This window comes from Podarcis tiliguerta (genome assembly GCF_965153285.1).
Source record: "Podarcis tiliguerta genome assembly, chromosome: 2".
NCBI classification, from domain to species: Eukaryota; Metazoa; Chordata; class Lepidosauria; order Squamata; family Lacertidae; genus Podarcis; species Podarcis tiliguerta.
Genome location: NC_139535.1, coordinates 4,588,760 through 4,614,012, shown reverse-complemented (window position 1 = coordinate 4,614,012; position 25,253 = coordinate 4,588,760). Strand labels below are relative to the sequence as shown.

The 25,253-nt window shown below is 42.5% G+C and overlaps 2 protein-coding genes and 1 long non-coding RNA gene across 3 annotated transcripts in view; 2 read left to right on the top strand and 1 right to left on the bottom strand.

Moving 5' to 3' along the window:
* Positions 1-25,253, top strand: part of LOC310671174 — a 36,146-nt gene that overhangs the window by 1,229 nt on the left and 9,664 nt on the right. The gene's annotated exons all lie outside the window — the stretch shown is intronic.
* LOC310672793 (vomeronasal type-2 receptor 26-like) lies at positions 176-3,915 on the top strand (the record flags this gene model as incomplete). The annotated part of the gene is made up of 4 exons (XM_083430451.1): positions 176-487; positions 1,489-1,716; positions 2,305-2,431; positions 3,017-3,915. 4 exons carry the CDS (start codon positions 176-178, stop codon positions 3,913-3,915), a joined length of 1,566 nt encoding a protein of 521 aa, XP_083286577.1.
* Positions 10,498-12,872, bottom strand: LOC310672792 (vomeronasal type-2 receptor 26-like; the record flags this gene model as incomplete). The annotated part of the gene is made up of 3 exons (XM_083430450.1): positions 12,674-12,872; positions 11,978-12,104; positions 10,498-11,396 (listed from the first exon to the last, which is right to left on the bottom strand). The coding sequence occupies exons 1-3, from the start codon at positions 12,857-12,859 to the stop codon at positions 10,498-10,500; spliced, it is 1,212 nt and encodes a 403-aa protein (XP_083286576.1). The 5' UTR covers positions 12,860-12,872.

Genomic DNA, 25,253 nt, shown 5'->3' with positions numbered 1-25,253 from the left:
TAAGCTCCCCCGGGATATTGTTTTCAATGTCAGAGAAAAGTTATCATTCAGACCAATATAAAGTACTATGTTTCGGATTCTGTAGGCAATAATCTCTTCTGTTCTTTACTAGGTCAGTTACGGTTTTGTTTCTGATGCTCTTAATGATAAAACTCAGTTCCCTTTTGTCTACCGAATGGTCCCCAAAGAAGAGCATCAGTATCTGGGGATAGTCCAACTGCTTCTGCACTTCAACTGGACTTGGATTGGCCTCGTTGCTCCAGACACCAACAATGGAGAGAGGTTCATGAGGACCTTGAAGCCGCTGCTAACCAGGAACACAATTTGTGCTGCCTTCTCACTAAGCATCCTAGTACAGAATATGGAAATACCGTCACCTTCCAAAACATTTTTCATGTGGAGCAAAGTCAATGTATTAGTCTACTATGGGGAGAATCGTTACTTCTATAGTTCAATATCTATTTTGCAATTCATAGTTGAAAAGCATGTAAGACCCATTGTGGGGAAAATCTGGATCACAACAGCTTTGTGGAACATCACCGGGAACTTGTCTTACAATATTCTTTCTCCCCTGCACATTCATGGGTTTTTCTCTTTCTTAACTCGTATTAAAAGAAGGCCAAACTATGATAATTCTGGCACGTTTTTATATCCTATATTGCAGTTTGGGGAGAAATCATTTAAGTGTTCATATTCAAAGCACATACTGTCTGTCAAAGGAAGGAAAAGGTGCAGGGAAGATGACACTCTGGAGTCCCCGCCTGACAAAGTAATTGAGAACACCCTGTCTCTGGATAATTACAGTATATACTACCTTGTCCTTGCTCTGGCACGAGCCATAAGGGCTGCGCTGTCCTCCACATCAAATCAAATGGTGGCGAAGGTTAAAAACAGGCTGAAATATCAAAGGATACAGTCTGGGCAGGTATTCCTTTTTACCTCACCAATATCTCTGCTGACCAGGACAATCACCTCTTCAAAGCCAGTTGTTTTTGTTTTTGTTGTTGCTTACTGCAGTGGTCTCAACCGATCTGCTGATAACAGGGATCAGTACCTTGAATTCCATTATCGGGTTAAATCGGGTTCTCCTCAACACTGGCTCAGCTTCCTCCATTTACTGTACTGTTACCCACATCCTAATTTTGCTGTTGAGAAGACAATCTGCCTCCACTTTGACACATGATCCCTTAGCAAGGCTTCCTGCAATTAGTAGCAAGGAAGCTAATGTCTACGCACCACTCCCAACAACCTTACTTTGACAAATAGGAAGCTTATGCATGCAGAGTTCTTCCACGAGTGTGGAATGAAACCTACGCATCTCATGGCTTTAATCTGTCCCAGAAGGCTGAAGCAGAAACAATGGGCCACAGATCCATTGCCCAAACACACACCCTGTGTCAGTCTTTACTAACTCCTTCATTAATTAGGCCAGGTTATCCAGATGGTTTTCTTTTTTAAAAAATGTGCATGTTTTCTTTCCTACTCTAGTTTCACCATTTCCTGGGCAGCTCTCAGTTTTACAATGCTTCCGTGGAAGGAGTGTATTTGGATGAGAATGGGCAGTTGACAGTCGAATCTGACGTTGTGAATTGGGTGCCATTTCTCAACAAGTCCTTTGGTGCCGTGAAATTTGGGAGCATAAGCAGACAGGGATCCTCAGGCCGAAAATTCACCATTGACCAAGAGGCTCTTGTGTGGTCCAGGCTTTTCAACCAGGTTTGGTTGCATTCTATTCCCTTTTAGAGATATGTTGAGCTCTGATTCTTTGTTGGGGGAAACAACAGTATAACTTATGCCTATCCAATTAATGGGCTAACACAAAACGAGGGAGGAGATAAACGGTGGAAAGTCAAAATAAGAAACATTAAAATGGAGGAGCAGGTTGGCTTATGACTGGGGCATGGCTTTTGCAGTGGTCAGAAAGCATGCCAGACTTCAGAATTAAGCACAACACCGCTGCTCCAAATACCTTTCTGTTTCAGCTTGTTTGTTTCTCTGGATTTTGTTATTGTAAATGGTTTCCATGACAGCAGATTTGTACTGTGTTCCCTAGAACTTTGTAATAATGACACACAGCTCTGACTCCTAAACCAAAGGCCAATACAGTCTCTATGTACTTCTCTGTTATTGTCTATTTCTGCTTCAACTGTGTCCCAAGGACTATGACCCTCCGTTTTGTCTCATGGATCAAAAAAAGAATCCACAACAAATCCGTGTCTATTCCACACAGACTGAGACTGTACACTGGCCCAGAAGTTACTTGGCAACAGTCTTTCATTGATGCTTTTTTCTCTTTTTGGTCAGACCCTTCCTCAGTCCAGGTGTACCAAAAGCTGTCGCCCTGGATATGCCAAGAAGGTTCAGGAAGGGAAACCTATTTGCTGCCATGGTTGTGCTCCATGTGCAGAACGGACAATCTCCACTCAGGAAGGTAGGAGACTTCAGAGGAATGTGCAGCAAAAAGAACAATAATATATGTCCTTGGTTGAGGAATATTCAAGTATAATCTTATGGCTGAACTTAATAAAGTTTCAACAGTGATTTACATAGTCTTAAAAAGCTTCCCAGGTACCATTGAGACAGCCTTGAGTATGTAAGAATTAGGCAGCGTTGCTGCATCTGGTCGGCTCCCTTGAACCAGTCAGTGTGGCAAAGTAACTAGGGTGTTTGGTTTGTACTGGGAAGACCAGAATTCCAGTCCATGCTCCTCCAAGGAACTTTTTCCCCCTGTAAATTACACCCATCTGACAATACCTGGTGTTGGGGTGAGATCAGATGTAGCTGCAATTAACAACTTGGAACTTCAAGATCACACCAAGCTCTTCCCTGGGAGGTGAATAAGAGGTTATCAGCACGAGGGACATACACAGAATGGACCAACTCTCTGTGTTGATAAGCAGAAACAGCAAGTCCCATCACTGTTTCCATTTGTAGGAGATGGCTAGATTCAAAATTGACCAGCTTTTTTTTGCTAGTCTACAGGAAAATGTTCAAACAGACACTCTTTTTTTTCCAGATGCAGACCACTGCACCAAATGTCCAGAAGATCAACACCCTAACAAGGACAGAGATCAATGCATCCCCAAAATTATCATCTTCCTGTCCTATGATGAATATCTGGGGACCCTCTTGGCTTCTACTGCCCTGTTTTTGTCCTTAATCACAGGCCTTGTTTTAGGAATATTCATTAAATATCTTGACACTCCCATAGTCAAAGCCAACAACAGGGACCTTTCCTACATCCTCCTTATCTCCCTCCTCCTTTCCTTTTTGTCCTCTTTTCTGTTTATAGGCCGGCCAAGGAAAGTGACCTGCCTTCTCAGGCAGACAGCCTTTGGCATCATCTTCTCAGTTGCTGTCTCTTCTTTGTTAGCAAAAACTATTACCGTTGTGCTGGCCTTCCTGGCCACTAAGCCAGGAAACAGGGTGAGGAGATGGCTGGGAAAGAGTCTGGCTAATTCCATTGTCATTTCCTGTTTCAGTATCCAAATTCTCATCTGTGTCATCTGGCTGGGTACCTCTCCTCCATTCTCAGACTCTGACATGCACTCCCAGGCTGGAGAGATCATCCTGCAATGCAATGAAGGATCTGCTGCCATGTTTTACACTGTCCTTGGCTACATGGGCTTCCTGGCTGCCATCTGTTTCACGGTGGCTTTCCTAGCCAGAAAGCTTCCCGGGTCCTTCAATGAAGCCAAGCTGATCACCTTCAGCATGCTGGTCTTCTGCAGTGTTTGGGTGTCCTTTGTGCCCACCTACCTGAGCACCAAGGGGAAATACATGGTAGCCGTGCAGGTCTTCTCTATGTTGGCCTCCAGTGCTGGGCTTCTGGGCTGCATCTTCCTTCCCAAGTGCTACATTATTGTACTCAGGCCTAGTCTGAATACAAAGGAGCACCTGACTACAAAGACTTAATATGGCACCTGATTCCTAAAATATGTTTTTGGTCTTTGCGATTGATAGCCAGCATGGTAGCAATAAAGGCAGGACACATGAGTTGGGAATGTAGCTCCTTAAAAGCTATTGTTTGGGGAATCAGAACACAAAATTATCATTTGAATCATATTCCATCCTTACCACTGTTCATTTTTCTCCTGCTAAACCTTATTGATGAATTCTTTTCTGAAGACTGTTTTATATTTTTCCTAATAAGAAATCCTTATTGCAATTCAATAAGAATGAATCTGTTGATTAAGAAAATAAAAAATTCTTAGATGATATTACAAATAAATTACTTATGCATTTTTTTCCAACATGAAAGAAACACATTCCATTGGTATCTCTTTATTTCCTGTTGTGCATATCAAGAGAGTCACATTGATTATTGGAGCCAGGGGTGTTCTTCATGTGCTGCAAGGTGCAAAACATTTTTAAAGTAGTTGACACACAATAGGCATGAGTCATGCCCAAAATATACTGGATAATTTCAAAATATGCAAGGAGATATTAGCAAGTTATTAAAACAGATTTGACCTTTCAAATCAATTTGTCTAGTCCTTATTTTGCTTTGCCAGATTATTTGGAAATAATCCAAAGATATTTCAACCATGTCAAGCATCTACAAAACCCCAGAGGTATGAATGTCAGGAGGGAAGGAAAAATCCTGAATATTCTTGCAGTTTCTTTGGAGAGATGTGAAAATGTCATTCCTGCGTCTAAGACAGAAAGAGCATTTGCCCTCAACCTTCTCTTAACAAAGTTGATTCAGGAGATTCTGGGCTTGTCCATGAGTCAGAGCTGTTTCTCACTTGATCCACCCTTTTTAGGCACAGATCTGAACCATTCCCCCCCCCCATGCCCTACTCCTTTCCCACAGAAAACCTGTTCTCTCCTTCCATATCGGAAAAAACAGCAATTTGTGGTGTTCCCCAGTGGAAAGCAGTGAGACAAGGAGAAGTGTGGGTGTTGTTGTTGTTTAGTCGTTCAGTCGTGTCCGACTCTTCGTGACCCCATGGACCAGAGCACGCCAGGCACTTCTGTCTTCCACTGCCACCCGCAGTTTGGTCAGATTCATGTTTGTAGCTTCGAGAAGTGTGGATGAGCTTTAGCTAATTCTACAAGATCCCACAGGTATAAATGGTGTGGATCATGGAGAAGGGTCTTTGAGGAACTTGTCAACATTCATGTAGGAGAATGCAAACAGAAATTACAAACAATGAAGTGATAAAAGCTAGTGCCACATGAGATATAATGTAAATATGAAAGACTAAAGTGGTGAAATTAAAAGGGTACATGATAGAGCAGTGAAGTGTCATAAGCTTTGAGAAAAACTCTGGGAGCTCAGGATAAAGAAACACAAGAGAAAAGAGTACGTGAAATTTACAGTAAACGCAAGACTTGAGGTTTACATGCCTAGTGTATCCTTATTTGCTATATAAATATTCAAAAGATCATTAGTTTCGTGAAAAATAACTGGATAATTTAGCTTGAAGTGGACAGTAGGGTCTCTCAGCCACAGATGTGTCTACGCGTGAGGCCCAGTTGCCTGAATATTGCAGATGTCCTTGCAAAGCTCAGTTGTAAGTATATGGTGGTGTTAAGGTCTGTGTTGTGTAGTACCCATGTGATGCTGATACAAAACCTCACACATACACTATGTAGAAGAATGAAAGTTTACTACCCCACTTCTCTCCTCCCTTCTCTCTCTCCCTACCTCTCTTCTCCCCCAACCTTATCTAATAGACAACATTAAAACCTTCATCAAATATAACCGATCTATAGAAAGTAATGTATGATATGAAGAAAGACGATGAGTGTACTTTTGTAACTGGAGTAAAACTTTTTTAAATAAATAAATAAATAAATAAATAATAAAATGTTCCATGGGGGTGGGGGCTGGGGAAAGAATAATACAAGTAATGTATCTAGTAGTACAACTACTTCAATGACCACAGTATAACAGAAAAATCAAAATTGCCAACACTACATAGCCCAAAACAAAAACAACCCACGACAAACAGGTTACTGCGACCAAACAGCTAACTGAGATTCAGCTAAGCTCAGTAGAGTAAGGATGCCTAGCTTCATCAAACGGTCATTTATTCTCTCCCATATAACAGAAAAGTTGTCAATCAAGAAAGTACAAAGTTTTGCATTTGGGATTTTGTTGGGGGAAATGGCACTAATCTCTTCTGTTCTTTAGTAGGTCAGTTATGGTTTCGTTTCTGATGCTTTTCAGGATAAAACTCAGTTCCCTTTTGCCTACCTAATGGTCCCCAAAGAAAAACATCAGTATCTGGGGATAGTCCAACTGCTCCTGCATTTCAGTTGGACGTGGATTGGCCTCATTGCTCCAGATATCAACAATGGAGAGAGGTTCATGAGGACCTTTAGGCTTCTGCTAACCAGAAACACAATTTGTGCTGCCTTCTCACTTAGCATCCTAATACAGTCATACCTTGAGTTGAATGTGCTTCAGGTTGAGTGCTTTCAGGTTGTGCTCCATGGCAACCCGGAAGTAACAGAGCGTATTAGTTCTGGGTTTTGCCGCTCACGCATGCGCAGACGCTCAAAATGATGTCATGCACATGCGCAGAAGTGGCAAAACGTGACCCACGCACGCGCAGATGCACCGTTGCGTCGTACGTTCCATCTCAATTTGAGCTCAGACCTTGTGCATTCCATAACAATGCATGGAATCAAATAAGTATAAATAAAAGATAAAATTGTAAAAGGAAGTAGCGATAAATGATGAAAGTGAATGCATGAAGGGGCTGGAATAGCCTTTCAGAGAAGCCCTACACAGCCATATCTCTCTTATAATTTGATGGACTTGTTAATGAAGATCTCCATTTCACTGACATGGACTGGTGTAAATCAACCTTGTCTTTCAATGCTTAATGTGGTTCAAAGAGCAATAGAACCTCAGCAGCTAAAACCTCATTTGCAAGAACTGAGGGTCCCTTCAGAAGGTCCTGCATTTTCAAGAATTTGCTTCAAAGTCCACAAACAGCTGCAGTTGAACACACTCTTCTTAAATGTTTGATGAATCATGATATACTGGACCCTATGAATAACATATATAATAATTGTCTTCCTCTGCCCAATTCTGTATGATGGAAATTCTTCCAGGGAAGGAGCAATCTTCTGGGGTCATCTCCACTCCATAAATGTATACCTCTTTAATATTCATAACTCCCTCCAAAGAGTCCTGGGATATATAGATTGTTGCTTGTTTAGGAGCCCCCTCTGTTCAAAGTCTCTAACACAGAGATAAGCCATGGGATACTCACATGTGCTAATAGAAGTTCAGGTTTATGATACAACCCAACCAGCTGACTTGTCCATTGGATTTATACAGTAGCAATAATACCTAGACTTAGCTTAGTCATCATCATCATCATCATCATCACCACATGGTCTTTCAGAAGCAATACATGAACCAAAATGCACCATCTTTCAAAATTCAACCTTACCTGAGATTTGCAATGTGGTTCTCCAGCCAAGCATAGGTCCCTGCGACATCCTCCTTCTTAGAAAGAAGTGACAAGTTGGGTGTCTAAAGCCTCCCAACTTGCCCACCCCACCCCACCATCCACAGCAGGAGGAGGAAGGTGTGGTGATGGCCATATTGCTCTGGTCAGGCGGTGACTGAATCACATGCCAGTGCTTGGTTATGTTGTGGTTCAAGGACTCGACCCCCGCAATGTGGAATGAATACACAAGGACACGTGATATAAGGTTAATGGGCAAGAAAAGGCCACAACTTTATTGATTACAGCAGTGAAAGGGTATTGGCTTAGGCATTGGATGTCCACAACAAGGGGGGTTTATTCACCAGTAGGTGGAGCCTGTTGATGCTAATCCAACTATAGGCTCTCCTCTGATGTCGTGCCATGGCCTCCCGCCAAGCAGGCATCGGACAGAATACACGACTGGAATACCCAAAAATTGAAGGCATAGGCGATGGCCACACCTAGCCCTTCGACACACCACAACACATTATTCCAATGCCTAACCTACCCACCAATACCACGAAAGTTGTGACGATTGCTACGAAGTAGGCGAAAAAACCAAAAGGCCTAATGCCAAATGGAAAAATTCCTACCAGGCCCCCCGGACAACCAGGGCGACCAACCTAAGGTCCATAGCAAGGCCAAGGAAAAAACTTAGACCCTGAGCTAAAAGGGAGTGGAGGGTGGGTGACTCGCGACGGGACGACGGAGAGTGAGGCCGAGGAGGGGCTGGCGTTGCAGCATTTAGGCTGCTGTACACGCCCCCTCGGCAGCACCTGGTTGGGTGCCTGGAGATGGGCGTGGGCGCCAGCCAGGTGGGTGGGGGAGGCAGGGGGCTAACGCCCCCTGCTAGGGGCAGTGCTTGGGCTCCTGCCCACAACCACTCCCCTCTCTTCCAGGGAGGAGAGTCTTTCTATGCTATACATCCTGGTGTCAGAAAGAAGTGCAATCCCTTCCTCTCCTTCCGAGGGACCAGGAGTATCTCTAGCTATCTAAACTTGAACGTTGCTGCTCAGCATTCTCCTTTTGCCCCTGATCTTAGGTCAAGAAACACTCTCCAAGATTCAGAATGTTTAACTTCAGCTTTGGGTATGATGGAGCATGTAAAACAACACTGTCCTCCCCTGGAGAGCAAGAAGCTTGCTTTCTTTGGTCAAATCTTGCCCCACCCCCACCCCCATCCTGACTGTATGCACTCATGTCATGTAGCCAAATGGTCAAGGAAAATTATGTGGAAATACAGGTGTCTATAGCCTCACAACTAACCCAACTCAGGGAAGGAGCTTTCCATACACCCATGTACAGCCCACGTCTTCAGCGCCTGTATGAGCTGGGTGTCGGGAGCACCTTTTCCGACCTTCCGATTACAGGAACAGCAGCCCAGCATTCCCAAGGAATAGGTCCTGGTGCAGTGGACTCACATTTGCTATTGTGAGCACCTCAAAAGCAGCAGAGTAACGGAAGCAAAGCTGTGGAGGTTTTGTTGCATACCTAATTTATTTCTACTGATTAAACAAATGAAAGAACATAACAAACATGTACGAGAGATACAGCTCTCTCATGCTGCCATCTTGTCTCTAGACAGATCAAAGAAAACCCAACACAGTACTAGGAACAGAAGTCTGTAAGAGTAGTTCCTCCCCCTCCTTTCTCACAGACAGAAAGCAAAACAAACATAGAATCATAGAATCATAGAGTTGGAAGAGACCGCAAGGGCCATTGAGTCCAACCCCCTGCCAAGCAGGAAACACCATCAGAGCACTCCTGACATATGGTTGACAAGCCTCTGCTTAAAGACCTCAAAAGAAGGAGACTCCACCACACTCCTTGGCAGCAAATTCCACTGTCGAACAGCTCTTACTGTCAGGAAGTTCTTCCTAATGTTTAGGTGGAATCTTCTTTCTTGTAGTTTGGATCCATTGCTCTATGTCCGCTTCTCTGGAGCAGCAGAAAACAACCTTTCTCCCTCCTCTATGTGACATCCTTTTATATATTTGAACATGGCCATCATATCACCCCTTAACCTCCTCTTCTCCAGGCTAAACATGCCCAGCTCCCTTAGCCGTTCCTCATAAGGCATCGTTTCCAGGCCTTTGACCATTTTGGTTGCCCTCCTCTGGACACGTTCCAGTTTGTCAGTGTCCTTCTTGAACTGTGGTGCCCAGAACTGGACACAGTACTCCAGGTGAGGTCTGACCAGAGCAGAATACAGTGGCACTATTACTTCCCTTGATCTAGATGCTATACTCCTATTGATGCAGCCCAGAATTGCATTGGCTTTTTTAGCTGCCGTGTCACACTGTTGGCTCATGTCAAGTTTGTGGTCATTTTCACATCTCTCCAAAGAAACTGCAAGAATATTCAGGATTTTTCCTTCCCTCCTGACATTCATACCTCTGGGGTTTTGCAGATGCTTGACATGGTTGAAATATCTTTGGATTATTTCCAAATAATATGGCAAAGCAAAATAAGGACTAGACAAATTGATTTGAAAGGTCAAATCTATTTTAATAACTTGCTAATATCTCCTAGCCTATTTTGAAATTATCCAGTATATTTTGGGCATGACTCATGCCTATTGTGTGTCAACTACTTTAAAAATGTTTTGCACCTTGCACCACATGAAGAATACCCCTGGCACCAATAATCAATGTGACTCTCTTGATATGCACAACAGGAAATAAAGAGATACCAATGGAATGTGTTTCTTTCATGTTGAAAAAAAATGCATAAGTAATTTATTTGTAATATTATCTAAGAATTTTTTATTTTCTTAATCAACAGATTCATTCTTATTGAATTGCAATAGGATTTCTTATTAGGAAAAATATAAAACAGTCTTCAGAAAAGAATTCATCAATAAGGTTTAGCAGGAGAAAAATGAACAGTGGTAAAGATGGAATATGATTCAAATGATAATTTTGTGTTCTGATTCCCAAAACAATAGCTTTTAAGGAGGTACATTCCCAACTCATGTGTCCTGCCTTTATGCTGGCTATCAATTGCAAAAACCAAAAACATATTTTAGGAATCAGGTGCCATATTAAGTCTTTGTAGTCAGGTGCTCCTTTGTATTCAGACTAGGCCTGAGTACAATAATGTAGCACTTTGGGATGAAGATGCAGCCCAGAAGCCCAGCACTGGAGGCCAACATAGAGAAGACCTGCACGGCTACCATGTATTTCCCCTTGGTGCTCAGGTAGGTGGGCACAAAGGACACCCAAACACTGCAGAAGACCAGCATGCTGAAGGTGATCAGCTTGGCTTCATTGAAGGACCCAGGCAGCTTTCTGGCTAGAAAAGCAACCGTGAAGCAGATGGCAGCCAGGAAGCCCATGTAGCCAAGGACAGTGTAAAACATGGCAGCAGATCCTTCATTGCATTGCAGGATGATCTCTCCAGCCTGGGAGTGCATGTCAGAGTCTGAGAATGGAGGAGAGGTACCCAGCCAGATGACACAGATGAGAATTTGGATACTGGAACAGGAAATGACAATGGAATTAGCCAGACTCTTTCCCAGCCATCTCCTCACCCTGTTCCCTGGCTTTGTGGCCAGGAAGGCCAGCACAACAGTTATAGTTTTTGCCAACAAAGAAGAGACGGCAACTGAGAAGATGATGCCAAAGGCTGTCTGCCTGAGAAGGCAGGTCACTTTCCTTGGCCGGCCTATAAACAGAAAGGAGGACAAAAAGGAGAGGAGGAGGGAGACAAGGAGGATGTAGGAAAGGTCCCTGTTGTTGGCTTTGACTATGGGAGTGTCAAGATATTTAATGAATATTCCTAAAACAAGGCCTGTGATTAAGGCCAAAAACAGGGCAGTGGAAGCCAAGAGGGTCCCCAGATATTCCTCATAGGACAGGAAGATGATAATTTTGGGGATGCATTGATCTCTGTCCTTGTTAGGGTGTTGATCTTCTGGACATTTGGTGCAGTGGTCTGCATCTGGAAAAAGAAGAGTGTCTGTTTGAACATTTTCCTGTAGACTAGCAAAAAAAGCAGGTCAATTTTGAATCTAGCCAGCCCCTACAAATGGAAACAGTGGAGGGACTTACTATTTCTGCTAATCAACACAGAGAGTTGGTCAATAGAATGTAGGTCCCTTGTGCTGATAACTTCTTATTCACCTCCCAAGGAAGAGCTTGGAGTGATCACGAAGCTCCTAGTTATTAATTGCAGCTACATCTGATCTCACCCCAACACCAGGTGTTGTCAGATGGGTGTAATTTACAGAAAAAAGTACCTTGGAGGAGCATGAACTGGAACTCTGGTCTTCCCAGTACAAACCAAACATCCTAGTTACTTTGCCACACTGACTGGTTCAAGGGAGCCTACCAGATGCAGCAACACTGCCTAATTCTTACATACTCAAGGCTGTCTCAATGGTACCTGGAAAGCTTTTTAAGACTATGTAAATCACTGTTGAAACTTTATTAAGTTCAGCCATAAGATTATACTTGAATATTCCTCAACCAAGGACATATATTATTGTTCTTTTTGCTACACATTCCTCTGAAGTCTCCTACCTTCCTGAGTGGAGATCGTCCCTTCTGCACATGGAGCACAACCATGGCAGCAAATGGGTTCCCCTTCCTGAACCTTCTTGGCATATCCAGGGCGACAGCTTTTGGTACACCTGGACTGAGGAAGGGTCTGACCAAAAAGACAGAAAACAGCAATGAAAGAATGTTGCCAAGTAACCTCTGGGCCAGTGTACAGTCTCGGTCTATGTGGAATAAACACGGCTTTGTTGTGGATGCTTTTTTTCATCCAATGGGACAAAACAGAGGGTCATAGTCCTTGGGACACAGTTGGGGCAGAAAGAAATAATCAAGAAGAGAAAATTACATGGAGACTGTATTGCCCTTGGATTTAGGAGTCAGAGATCAAATCTGCAGTTATTGAAATTGTTTAAAAATATCAAAATCCAGAGAAACCAACAAACTGAAACAGAAAGGTATTTGGAGTAGCTGTGTTCTGCTCAATTCTGAAGTCTGGCATGCTTTCTGACTACTGCAAAAGCCATGCCCCAGTCATATTCTAACCTGCTTTTCCATTTTCATGTTTCTTATTTTGACTTTCCTCCATTCATCTTCTCTGCTGTATAGTTTTAGCCCATTACTTAGATAGGTATAAGGTATATTATTGTTTCTCCCAACAGAATAGCAGAGCTCAACATATCTCTAAAAGGGAATACAATGCAATGAATGGGTTTTCCAAACCTGGTTGAACAGTCTGGACCACACAAGAGCCTCTTGATCAATGCTGAATTTTGGGCCTGAGAATCCCTGTCTGCTTATGCTCCCAAATTTCACGGCACCAAAGGACTTGTTGGGAAATGGCACCCAGTTCACAACGTCAGATTCGACTGTCAACTGCCCATTCTCATCCAAATACACTCCTTCCATTGAAGTATTGTAAAACTGGGAGCTTCCCAGGAAAGGGTGAAGCTAGAACAGGAAGGAAAGCAGGCACATTTAGAAAAGAATAAAATTATCTAGATAACATAGCCTAATTGCTGAAGATCTTTGTACAGACTGACACTGTGTGTGTGTTTGGGCAATGGATCTGTGGCCCATTGTTTCTGCTTCAGCCTTTTGGGACAGACTAAAGCCGTAAGATACATAAGCTTTACTCTACACCCTTGGAAGAATTCTGCAAGGATGAGTTTCCTTGGCTAGTAATAGCATGAAGCCTTGCTAAGGAATTTGGTGGTAAACGGGAGGCAGATTGTCTTCTCAGCAGCAAATTAGAATAGAATAGAAATTTATTTGTCATTGTCCGTATATACACAGTATACACAACAACGAAAATCAAACACCCACCCAAAGACCGGCTTCACATACACATTTGCACGTACCTCCAACACTCTCATCCCATTCAGACATAATCTATAAAACATACATAATCCAGAATATAACATGACCTATTAAAAGCATAACATGACCTAAACCCTATCTCATTCCTTCCTACTCCCTGCTTGCTATTTCTTACAACTGGCCCTGAGATCATTATTTAGTGCAATCAGAGCTCTTGGATAGAAACTATTCAGAAGGCGTGTGGTTCGTGTTTTCATTGTCCTATATCTTCTGCCCGAAGGCAACAGTTCAAAGAAGTTGTGAGCAGGATGGGTGGGATCTCTCAGGATATTGTGTGACTTCTTCAAAGTGCGAGACGTGAAGATCTCATCCAGGGTTGGTAGCTGGAGCCCTATAACATTCTGGGCAATTTTTGTTATTCTCAGTAAAGCTTTTTTATCCGTTTCAGAGCTGCTTCCATACCACGATAATATACTATAGGTTAAGACACTCTCGATGGTACTGTGATAATAGGACAGGAGTAGGTGCTGAGATAGATTCAGTCCCCTGAGCATTCTCAGGAAATACAACCTCCCCTGCACCTTCCTCACAACCATGTTAATATTTGCAGTCCATGAGAGGTCCTCAGAGATATAAAATTAAAATGTGGGTAACAGTAGAGTACAGTGGTACCTCGGGTTACAGACGCTTCAGGTTACAGACTCCGCTAACCCAGAAATAGTACCTCAGGTTAAGAACTTTTCTTCAGGATGAGAACAGAAATCGTGCGGTGGTAGCACGGCAGCAGCTGGAGGCCCCATTAGCTAAAGCAGTACGTCAGGTTAAGAGCAGGTTCAGGTGAAGAACGGACCTCCAGAACGAATTAAGTTATTAACCAGAGATACCACTGTAAATGGAGGCAAAGTCAAGTCGAGCCTGAATGGAATTCACAGCACCAATGCCTGTTCAGCCTGTGAGGAAAACAGCAATACCTGCCAAGACTGTATCCTTTGATATTTCATCCTCTTTTTACCCTTCGCCACCATCTGATTGGATTTGGAGGAAAGGGCAGCCCTTAAGGCCCCTGCCAGAGCAAGGACAAGATTGTAAATACTGTAACTATCCAGAGACAGGATTTTCTCAATCACTTTGTCAGGCAGGGACTCCAGAGTGTCATCTTCCCTGCACCTTTTCTTTCCTTTTACAGATAACATGTGCTTTGAATATGAACACTTAAATGAATTCTGTCCAAACTTCCGCATAGGAATGTGAAATGTTTCATAATTATCATAGTTTGGCCTTCTTTTAATACGAGTTAAGAAAGAGAAAAACCCATGGATGTGCAGGGGAGAAAGCAGATCATAAGACAAATTCAAGGTGAGATCCCACAAAGCTGTTGTGATCCAGACTTTCCCCACAATGGGTCTTATATAATTTTCAACCACATTTTGCAAAATACGTATTATACCAAAGAAGTAACGATTCTCCCCATAGTAGACTAATACATTGATTTCGTTCCACCTGAAAATTGTTTTGAGAGGCACTGTTACTCTCATAATCTGTACTGGGATGCAAAGTGAGAAGGCAGCACAAATTGTGTTCCTGGTTAGCAGGGGCTTCAAGGTCCTCATGAACCTCTCTCCATTGTCGGTGTCTGGAGCAATGAGGCCAATCCAAGTCCAGTTGAAGTGCAGGAGCAGTTGGACTATCCCCAGATACTGATGCTCTTCTTTGGGGACCATTCGGTAGATAAAAGGGAACTGAGTTTTGTCATTAAGAGTGTCAGAAACAAAACCATAACTGACCTAGTAAAGAAGAGAAGAGATTAGTGTTGTCACTCCCAACAAAATCCCAAATCCAGTACTTTGTACTTGCCTAGATTATAACTTTTCTCTGACACAGGAAACAGAGAAACGGCACAGCTTCATGGGGCCAAGGAGCTTCACCCCAGGGAGCTTCACAATAGCCCATATTTCATTGTTTGCTTTCAAAAAACGGTGACAGTCTTTGGAATGGTTTGCTTTTGCTTTATGTTATGCCCTGACTGCATTTTTTTACCCCTTTTAGAACATGTATTTTGTAGCAGTATTATTTAATTGTATATGATTTCATCCTTATTTATTCATTAAAGTGTCACATTTAAGAAAAAAGGACAGATTTTGTTAAAAAGGAAAAAGCTCACACAAAATTACAATGAACATTTTTAGCTCACATTAGACTAATAATAATATCAATAATTTATTATTTATTCCCCTGCTGTTAGAGTGGGAATTGAAGGACGAAACAACTAAGGAAGTAATGATAACGTGGGCAAAGGATTTTTGTCATACAATCCAATTGGAAAATTAGGAAAGGTTGTGGAAGGTGGATATCAATTTCACAACCTGCTATACGATAAAAGAGAACATGATTAAAATGTTTTACCACTGGTACCTCACTCCGGAATAATTGGCAAAGATTTACAAAAAGTAGTCAAACCAATGCTGGAGATGTAAGAAGGAGGTGGGAACCTTTTATCACTCATGGTGGGGATGTAAAATTGTAAGAAAATTTTAGAACGAGGTATATGAGGTGCTGAAAAAGATCAATCAAGATTTTGTTTGCCAAAAAGCCAGAGGCCTTTTTGTTAGGCCTAATATTAAACGACATTCCCAGAGATAAGCAAAATGTTTTCCTTTACGCAACAGCAGCAGCCAGAATACTGATCACAAAGAACTGGAAGGGGAAGAAAATACCATCATTATTAGAATGGCAAAGTAAACCCTGTGAGTTTTTGGAAATGGCAAAATTGACGGCAATTATTAGAGGCCATTCAAATCAGAGAATAATTAAAGAGTGGGAGGGAGTGAAGGCATATATGAAAAAATATGGTTCCAGAACTGGAATATTAATAGATAACAGGTTAAATGTGCAGGGGTAAGCAAGGAAATAATAAAAGAGTCAGCTGAACAATGATTAAATTACAACAATACAACAAAATGGAAGAAGTAAAATAAATTAATAAATTTAGATCTCACACGGATGAAGGGGAACGGGTAGTATAGGGGGTAAAGGGGAATTTGAAATATTATTTATAATATAAAAGTTTTAATATAATATTTCCAACTGTGTTGTATTTGTATATAGCAAAGAGAAGTTTAGAGTAATTAGGTATATCTTAATTTGGTTAATTGGGACACAGGTGGCGCTGTGGGTAAAACCTCAGCGCCTAGGACTTGCCGATCGCATGGTCGGCGGTTCGAATCCCCACGGCGATGTGCGCTCCCGTCTTTCGGTCCCAGCGCCTGCCAACCTAGCAGTTCGAAAGCACCCCCAGGTGCAAGTAGATAAATAGGGACTGCTTGCCAGCGGGAAGGTAAACGGCATTCCGTGTGCTGTGCTGGCTCGCCAGATGCAGCTTGTCATGCTGGCCACGTGACCCGGAAGTGTCTGCGGACAGCGCCGGCTCCCGGCCTATAGAGTGAGATGAGCGCACAACCCTAGAGTCTGTCAAGACTGGCCCGTACTGGCAGGGGTACCTTTACCTTTACCTAATTTGGTTAATTATGTAATCGGTTTATGTTTAAAATGAATATGGATGTTGAATTTGATGTTTGTCATTTTTCCTTTTTTGGTTTTGGAATCTATCCATCTATCTATCTATCATCTATCTCTCTATCTATCTATCATCTATCTATCTATCTATCTATCTATCATCTATCTATCTATCTATCTATCTATCTATCTATCTATCTATCTAACATTTTAAGCTCAGATTAGACTAATAATAATAATAATAATAATAATAATAATAATAATAATAATAATAATTTATTATTTATACCCCGCCCATTTGGCTGGCTTTCTCCAGCCACTCTGGGTGGCTAATAATAGCCATCAGTTCTTCTATATAAAATTAAATCATAAAATTATTTGCTATAAACACTACATGGGCATCTATCTAAATGGGTATCTATACTAGATTGCTGAGGTATTTGTAGTAGAAGAAAATTTCCTGTTGCTTGTCCATGAAAAAAGATATGCTTTGTGGCATAAACTCATATCTGGAAGATGAAATCCTCCTCTTGATACCATCAGCTCAATTTTCTTAAGATTTATCCCAAATAAATGTACAAAGTGTACTAATAATCTTTGGAGAATAAATATAGTTTGACAACAACACATTTCATTTTGGGTTTACAATGGGACAGTGCAAAATCATAACTTTTTCCTGCCTTATTTATGTTTCATTTTTAAATCTTAGAGCTCATTTGGGTTCTCATCCCAGTTGTTTCTCCTCTAGATGACACTGCATTGAGCTCCTGTGGAGATAGACAACTCCTTCCTCCATTTGCTATCAAGATCTGATTACTGTGCTTTGAATATGAACATTCAAATGCTTTCCACAGAACCACAAAAGTGTGGTTCTGCATTTTTACACTGCATCCCCTGTATTTCACCAGCACTAGATACAATACTAATGAATCACAGAATCGTCAAATTGGAAGGGACCACAAGGGCCATCTAGTCCAACCCCCTGGGATGCAGGAATCTTATGTGGCTAGAGTTCAGATTACGACTGAAAGCATGTAACAAGAATATATCATTTCAGGGTGTTTGTGGCCAGACAGAAAAACTTAGAACAAAGCTCCCACTCCTGGATGCCAACATTTGTGAAGATGTTTAAGAATTGCTCTCCTCCCTGGATTGCTCAAAACCTCACCTTCAGAAATGATTTTTTAAAAAATAAAATAAAAAAATCTAAGCACAACACAGATACTAGCTGTGAAAGAAGCACAAGCAAAACATAAGGAAGGGGAAATTATAAAAGTAAGTTCATATGGGGAGAAGCCACCTTTTTAAAATATTTTTTTCTTACTTTTTAAATTCTATTTTTTATTGAAAATATTTCAGTTAAACCAAGAAAAACGAGGAAAGAAAGGTTCAAAAAACAAACAAACAAACAAGGGGGAAACTATTATTCTATACATACCTATATAATACAATGGCATATAAATGATGATTCTGATTTATATACAATTGTTTATAACATACTATATTATTTATGAATGCTTTCCAAACATCATAATATATGTCCATAAAGATATGTTGCACAGTGTCCAGATCGAGGGAAATAATAGTGCCACTCTATTCTGCCTTGGTCAGACCACACCTGGAATACTGTGTCCAGTTCAGGGCACCACGGTTTAAGAAGCATTTTGATAAGCTGGAATGTGGGCAGAAGAGGTCAGCTAGGATGATCAAGGGTCTAGGAGCCAAGCCTTATGAGGAATGGTTGAAGGAGCTGGGTGTGTTTAGCCTGGAAAAGAGGAGACTGAGAGGAGATATGATAGTTGTATTCAAATATCTTAAGGGCTGTCGCATAGAAGAGGGAACATGGTTGTTTTCTCCTGCTCTGGAGGGTAGGACTTGAACCAATGACTTCAAGTTGCAGAAAAGGAGATTCCAGCGGGAAAACCTTTTGACTGTAAGCTCTGTTTGACAGTGGAACGGTCTCCATTGGGACGTTGTGGACTCTCCTTCCTTGGAGGATTTTAGGCACAGGTTGGATGGCCATCTGTCATGTATGCTTTAGCTGAGATTCCTGCATTGCAGGGGGTTGGACTAGATGACTCTTGGTTTTTCCCTCCAACTCTAATATTCTATCATTCTATTAGTGTTCTATACTTTGATTACAGGGGACCATAGAGAGGGGCCATAAGGGGGGCATAGAGAGACCCTACTATACCATTAAAGCTAAGTGATCGTGTTATTTTTCATGAACCTAATAATCTTTCATGAGTAAAACATATAAATATGTAAATAATAAGCAGGACCACATTAGGAATGTGAATCTCAAGTCTTTCCTTTACTGTAAATTGCGCTTACCTTTACAGGTTTATCTAAGGTTTGCTTAGCCTGAGCATACAGAGTTTGTTTCAGAGATGATGACATTCCATTGCCTTGTCCTGCACGTTTTTTTGTATTTTGCCTCTTGTTTCTTTAATGTTTCCTTTTGCATATTTGTTCTTTTGTATCTCACATGGCACTAGCTTTCATTAACCTATTCCATTCTTTTGCCTTAATTTTGACAGTTTCCTCAAAGATCCATTGCCATAAAACACAGGGCTTTCCCTGGGAAAGGAGTAGGGTAAGGGAGAAATGGCTTGGACCCATGCCTAGAAAGCTCAGCCCCCTGCTTTCTAGCCATGGGATGAGAGGAAGTGTGGATGAGTCCAGAATCTCTTGAGTCATCTTTGCTAAGAGGGGGTTGAGGCCAAATGCTCCTTCTGCCTTAGAATCATGAACAACATTTTCACATCTCTCCAAAGAAATTGCAATAACATTCTGGGATTTCTCCTTCCCTCCTGACATTCATACCTGTGGGGTTTTGTAGATGCTTGACATGGTGGAAATATCTTTGGATGTGTCAGAGTCAGCCCCTTCAATAACGGCCAATGCTTTATTCCATGGTCCACAGTAATAGTTTGGGATGTTTGGCTGCCCAGGGCAGAGCAGGTCCACCATGGCACCAGAAGTCATTCTGGCATCGTAATAGTTGTCATAGATGTCATAGCCCAGGGTGAGGTTGGGGGAAAGCCTGTGGTTCTGATTGACCTCCCGAACGGCAAACAAAAAGGAAAGGAAATGCCAGTATGTCATGAAGGCCTTCCTGGGGAAAAACTGTACGTCAAATTGACATCCTGTTTCTTTCCACACAGAGTCAATATTGTGTCGTCTTTACCTTTGATGGCCGGGGGGGGGGGGCAGAAATCATGAAATGAATCTGCACACCTGAGATCCATAAACCCCTTCCTTTCCAAATATTAGAAGAATGGGGTATTCTAATGCAAATGTCATAATAGTGTGGGTGAAAGCACACAGTTTGCAGTAGATGAATATCTAATATTCAGAATGAATCTGAACATTTTCCTCCAAAGGGAAGAAAATAGAAGACATGATTTACCCAAAAAAAGTACCAGCAATGTACTGGTAGCAGCCCTTGCCAAGGGGAGACAGGAAGGGTAGCTGCCCCCCCATCAATAAAAATAATTAACTATCTGAGCCTCTGCCCACTCAAACAAAACTCCTGGCTACGCTCATGCCTGGTAGACAAGGACTTTGGTGTCCATGAGGTCTTATTCAATTTGCATAAAGCTTTTACAACAGTAGGCGCATAAGGACTTACCCAAAAGTTCTGGTAAAGGGAGGCTCATTGAAGACGCTTGGCTTGAACCCAACAGGTGTAGCGGATATGACCCCACTAATGTGGTAGTCTCCTCGCCTGTACCAATTAAAGGGTGCATTGGGATCCCTTATCAAAGTCAATGGACATTTTGAGCTCAGCATCTCTGGTGTTGCTTCAGGTAGTAGCAACAGGAACAGCAGAAGCATACTTATTATATGCTTGCCTTTAAGCCCCACCTCCTTCTTGAGTGCTATCAGCAGCACAGCCAGCAGATTACCAGCAGCTAAAATCTGCTTCGAAGACCCAGACTGCAGTGACTTAATCAGAGAGAACATGCCTGGCGTACATGGCTTGAGAGCCAAAGAGGATTCAATTCAGCCCCATGTGGGCAGCATAACCCCACCCCACCCTAGGTGGCACAATACAGAAGTATTTATGTACCAGTCTCTTCTGGCTGAGTCTGATGAAGTTACATCATGTTGTTGTTCTTTGATGAGGTTGCATCATGTTGTTGAACTCAAATATGATTTTATTCCTCTTGAGCCTTGACAAGATGATGACAAAGAAATCACAACTCTTTTTAATAATTACGTTTCCCTCACACCTTGCTGCCTTCATGTCTCCAGGTGTAGAGCTGAAGAAAAGCATAATAGAGCTATAGAATCGTAGAACTGGAAGGCACCTCAAGCGTCATCTAGTCCAACCCCCAGCAATTCAGGAATCTCAGTTAAGCATCCATGACAGTAAGCCATCCAACCTCTGCTTATATACCTCCAAGAAAGGAGAGTCCACAACATCCTGAGGGAATTCATTCCACTTTCGAACAGTTCTTACCATCAGAAAGTTCTTCCCAGTGTTTAGTCTGAATCATCTTTCTTGTAACTTAGAATCATAGAATCATAGAATCATAGAGTTGGAAGAGACCACAAGGGCCATCAAGTCCAACCCCCTGCCAAGCAGGAAACACCATCAGAGCACTCCTGACATATGGTTGTCAAGCCTCTGCTTAAAGACCTCCAAAGAAGGAGACTCCACCACACTCCTTGGCAGCAAATTCCACTGTCAAACAGCTCTTACTGTCAGGAAGTTCTTCCTAATGTTTAGGTGGAATCTTCTTTCTTGTAGTTTGGATCCATTGCTCCGTGTCCGCTTCTCTGGAGCAGCAGAAAACAACCTTTCTCCCTCCTCTATGTGACATCCTTTTATATATTTGAACATGGCTATCATATCACCCCTTAACTTCCTCTTCTCCAGGCTAAACATGCCCAGCTTCCTTAGCCATTCCTCATAAGGCATCGTTTCCAGGCCTTTGACCGTTTTGGTTGCCCTCCTCTGGACACGTTCCAGTTTGTCAGTGTCCTTCTTGAACTGTGGTGCCCAGAACTGGACACAGTACTCCAGGTGAGGTCGGACCAGAGCAGAATACAGTGGCACTATTACTTCCCTTGATCTAGATGCTATACTCCTATTGATGCAGCCCAGAATTGCATTGGCTTTTTTAGCTGCCGCGTCACACTGTTGGCTCATGTTAAGTTTGTGGTCAACCAAGACTCCTAGATCCTTTTCACATGTGCTGCTCTCAAGCCAGGTGTCACCCATCTTGTATTTGTGCCTCTCATTTTTATTGCCCAAGTGCAATACTTTACATTTCTCCCTGTTAAAATTCATCTTGTTTGTTTTGGTCCAGTTCTCTAATCTGCCAAGGTCGTTTTGAAGTGTGATCCTGTCCTCTGGGGTGTTAGCCACCCCTCCCAGTTTGGTGTCATCTGCAAATTTGATCAGGATGCCCTTGAGTCCATCATCCAAGTCGTTGATAAAGATGTTGAATAAGACCGGGCCCAAGACAGAACCCTGTGGCACCCCACTAGTCACTCTTCTCCTGGATGAAGAGGAACCATTGATGAGCACCCTTTGGGTTCGGTCAGTCAGCCAGTTACAAATCCACTGAGTGGTAGCATAGTCAAGACCGCATTTTACCAGCTTCTTTACAAGAATATCATGGGTTGTTGTTGTTGTTTAGTCGTTCAGTCGTGTCCGACTCTTCGTGACCCCATGGACCAGAGCACGCCAGGCACTTCTGTCTTCCACTGCCACCCGCAGTTTGGTCAGATTCATGTTTGTAGCTTCGAGAACACTGTCTAACCATCTCGTCCTCTGTCGTCCCCTTCTCCTTGTGCCCTCCATCTTTCCCAACATCAAGGTCTTTTCCAGTGAGTCTTCTCTTCTCATGAGGTGGCCAAAGTATTGGAGCCTCAGCTTCACGATCTGTCCTTCCAGTGAGCACTCAGGGCTGATTTCCTTAAGAATGGATGTGTTTGATCTTCTTGCAGTCCATGGGACTCTCAAGAGTCTCCTCCAGCACCATAATTCAAAAGCGTCAATTCTTCGGCGATCAGCCTTCTTTATGGTCCAGCTCTCACTTCCATACATCACTAATTTCATGGGGCATGAATATCATGGGGCACCTTGTCAAATGCCTTGCTGAAACCAAGGTAGGCTACATCCACTGCGTTCCCTTCATCTACCAGGCTTGTAATTCTGTCAAAAAACGAGATCAGGTTAGTCTGACATGACTTATTTTTCAGAAATCCATGCTGACTATTGGTGATCACAGCATTCCTTTCTAGGTGCTCACAGACTGTTTGCTTAATGATCTGCTGCAGAATCTTCCCTGGTATTGATGTCAGACTGACTGGGCGATAGTTATTTGGGTCCTCTCTTTTCCCCTTTTTGAAAATCAGGACAACATTTGCCCTCCTCCAGTCTGCCAGGACTTCGCCTGTTCTCCAGGAATTCTCAAAGATGACTGCCAGTGGTTCTGAGATCACATCTGCCAGTTCTTTTAATACTCTTGGATGCAGTTCATCTGGCCCTGGAGACTTGAATACATCTAGACTAGCCAAGTATTCTTGTACTATCTCCTTAGTTATTCTGGGCTGTGTTTCCTCTGCTGAATCATTTGCTCCAAATTCTTCAGGTCGGGCATTGTTTTCTTTATCGGAGAAGACTGAGGCAAAGAAGGCATTGAGGAGTTCAGCCCTTTCTGTGTCCCCTGTTTGCATTTCACCATCTTCTCCTCTGAGCGACCCCACTGTTTCTTTGTTCTTCCTTTTGCTACGAACATACCCATAAAAGCCTTTTTTGTTGCTTTTAACCTCTCTAGCAAGCCTGAGTTCATTTTGTGCTTTAGCTTTTCTGACTTTGTGTCTACACGTGCTGGCTATTTGTTTGAATTCCTCTTTGGTGGTTTTCCCCCTTTTCCATTTTTTGTACACATCCTTTTTTAATCTTAACTCAGTTAAAAGTTCTTTAGATAGCCACCCTGGCTTCTTTAGGCACCTTCCATGTTTCCGTCTCATTGGTATTGCCTGAAGTTGTGTTTTTACTATCTCCCTCTTAACAAACTCCCAGCCATCATGAACTCCCTTTCCTTTTAGTATTACTGTCCATGGGATCTCACCCAGCACTTCCCTAAGTTTTATGAAGTCGGCTTTCTTAAAGTCAAGAAATTGAGTCCTAGTATGCTTGGCTGCTCCTTTCCGCTGTATAGTAAACTTCAGAAGAGCATGATCACTCGTGCCTAATGATCCTTCCACTTCTACCCCACTAACCAGGTCATCAACATTGGTTAGGACCAGATCTAAAATGGCTGTTCCTCTTGTTGCTTCTCCCACTTTCTGGACAATGAAGTTGTCTGCAAGGCCAGTGAGGAATCTGTTTGACCTTATGCTCTTGGCTGAGTTTGACATCCAACAAATATCCGGGTAATTGAAGTCCCCCATTGAATCCATCGTTTCAGGTCCTACCCTCCAGAGCAGGAAAAACAAAGCTTCCTTTATCTTTATGCAACAGCCCTTTGGGCATTTGAGGAACTTGCCACTGCAATGTGCTTCTACATTGTGGCATGGGTCAGAGAGGGGAAGGGGAGGTTGCTTTGACCTTACCAGCATTGCTCCCAACTTTTCCAGCTACAATCTAAGGTCACTGAATGTCCTTGGAGATGCTGACCTGAAGCAGACACCTTCTGGGTTTCAGAACTTCACCTTGGCCATATAGAATCATAGAATTGTAGAGTTGTTGGAAACCTCCAGGGTCATCTAGTCAAACTCCCTGCAATGTAGACATCTCAACTACAGTATCCATGACAGATGGCCACCCAAGCTCTGCTTAAAACCCTCCAAGAAAGGACAGTCCACAGTCTCCTGAGGGAAACGGTTCCATTGTCGAACACCTCTTACTGCCAAAGTTTTCCCCGATGCTTAGTCAGAATCTCCTTTCTTGTAACTTGAAGTCATTGGTTCAAGTGCCATGCTCCAGAGCAGGAGAAAACTAATTTGTTCCCTCTTCCATGTGAGAGCCCTTAAGATATTTGAAGATGACTATCATATCTTCTCTCAGTCTCCTCTTTTCCTGGTTAAAGATACTCAACTCTATCCACCATTCTTCATAAGGCTTGGTTTCCAGACCCATGATCACCTTGGTTCCCCTCCATTACACAGGTTCCAACTTGTCAACATGCTTCTTAAATTGTGATGCTCAGAACTGGACACAGTATTCCAGGTGTGGTCTGACCAATGCAGCATAGAGTGGTACTTTTACTTCCCTTAATCTGGGCACTATACATCTCTTGATGCAGCCTAAAATAGCACTAGCTTTTTCTTGCTGTTGCACCACACTGTTGACTCATGTTAAGTTTGTTGCCCACTAAGATCCCTAAATCCTTTTCACATGAACTGCTAGTAAGCCAGGTGTCCCCCATCCTATATTTATGCATCTGGCCTTTTCTGCTTAAGTGCAGAACATTTCAGAACCTAAGTGCAGGTTCTCTAACAGCCA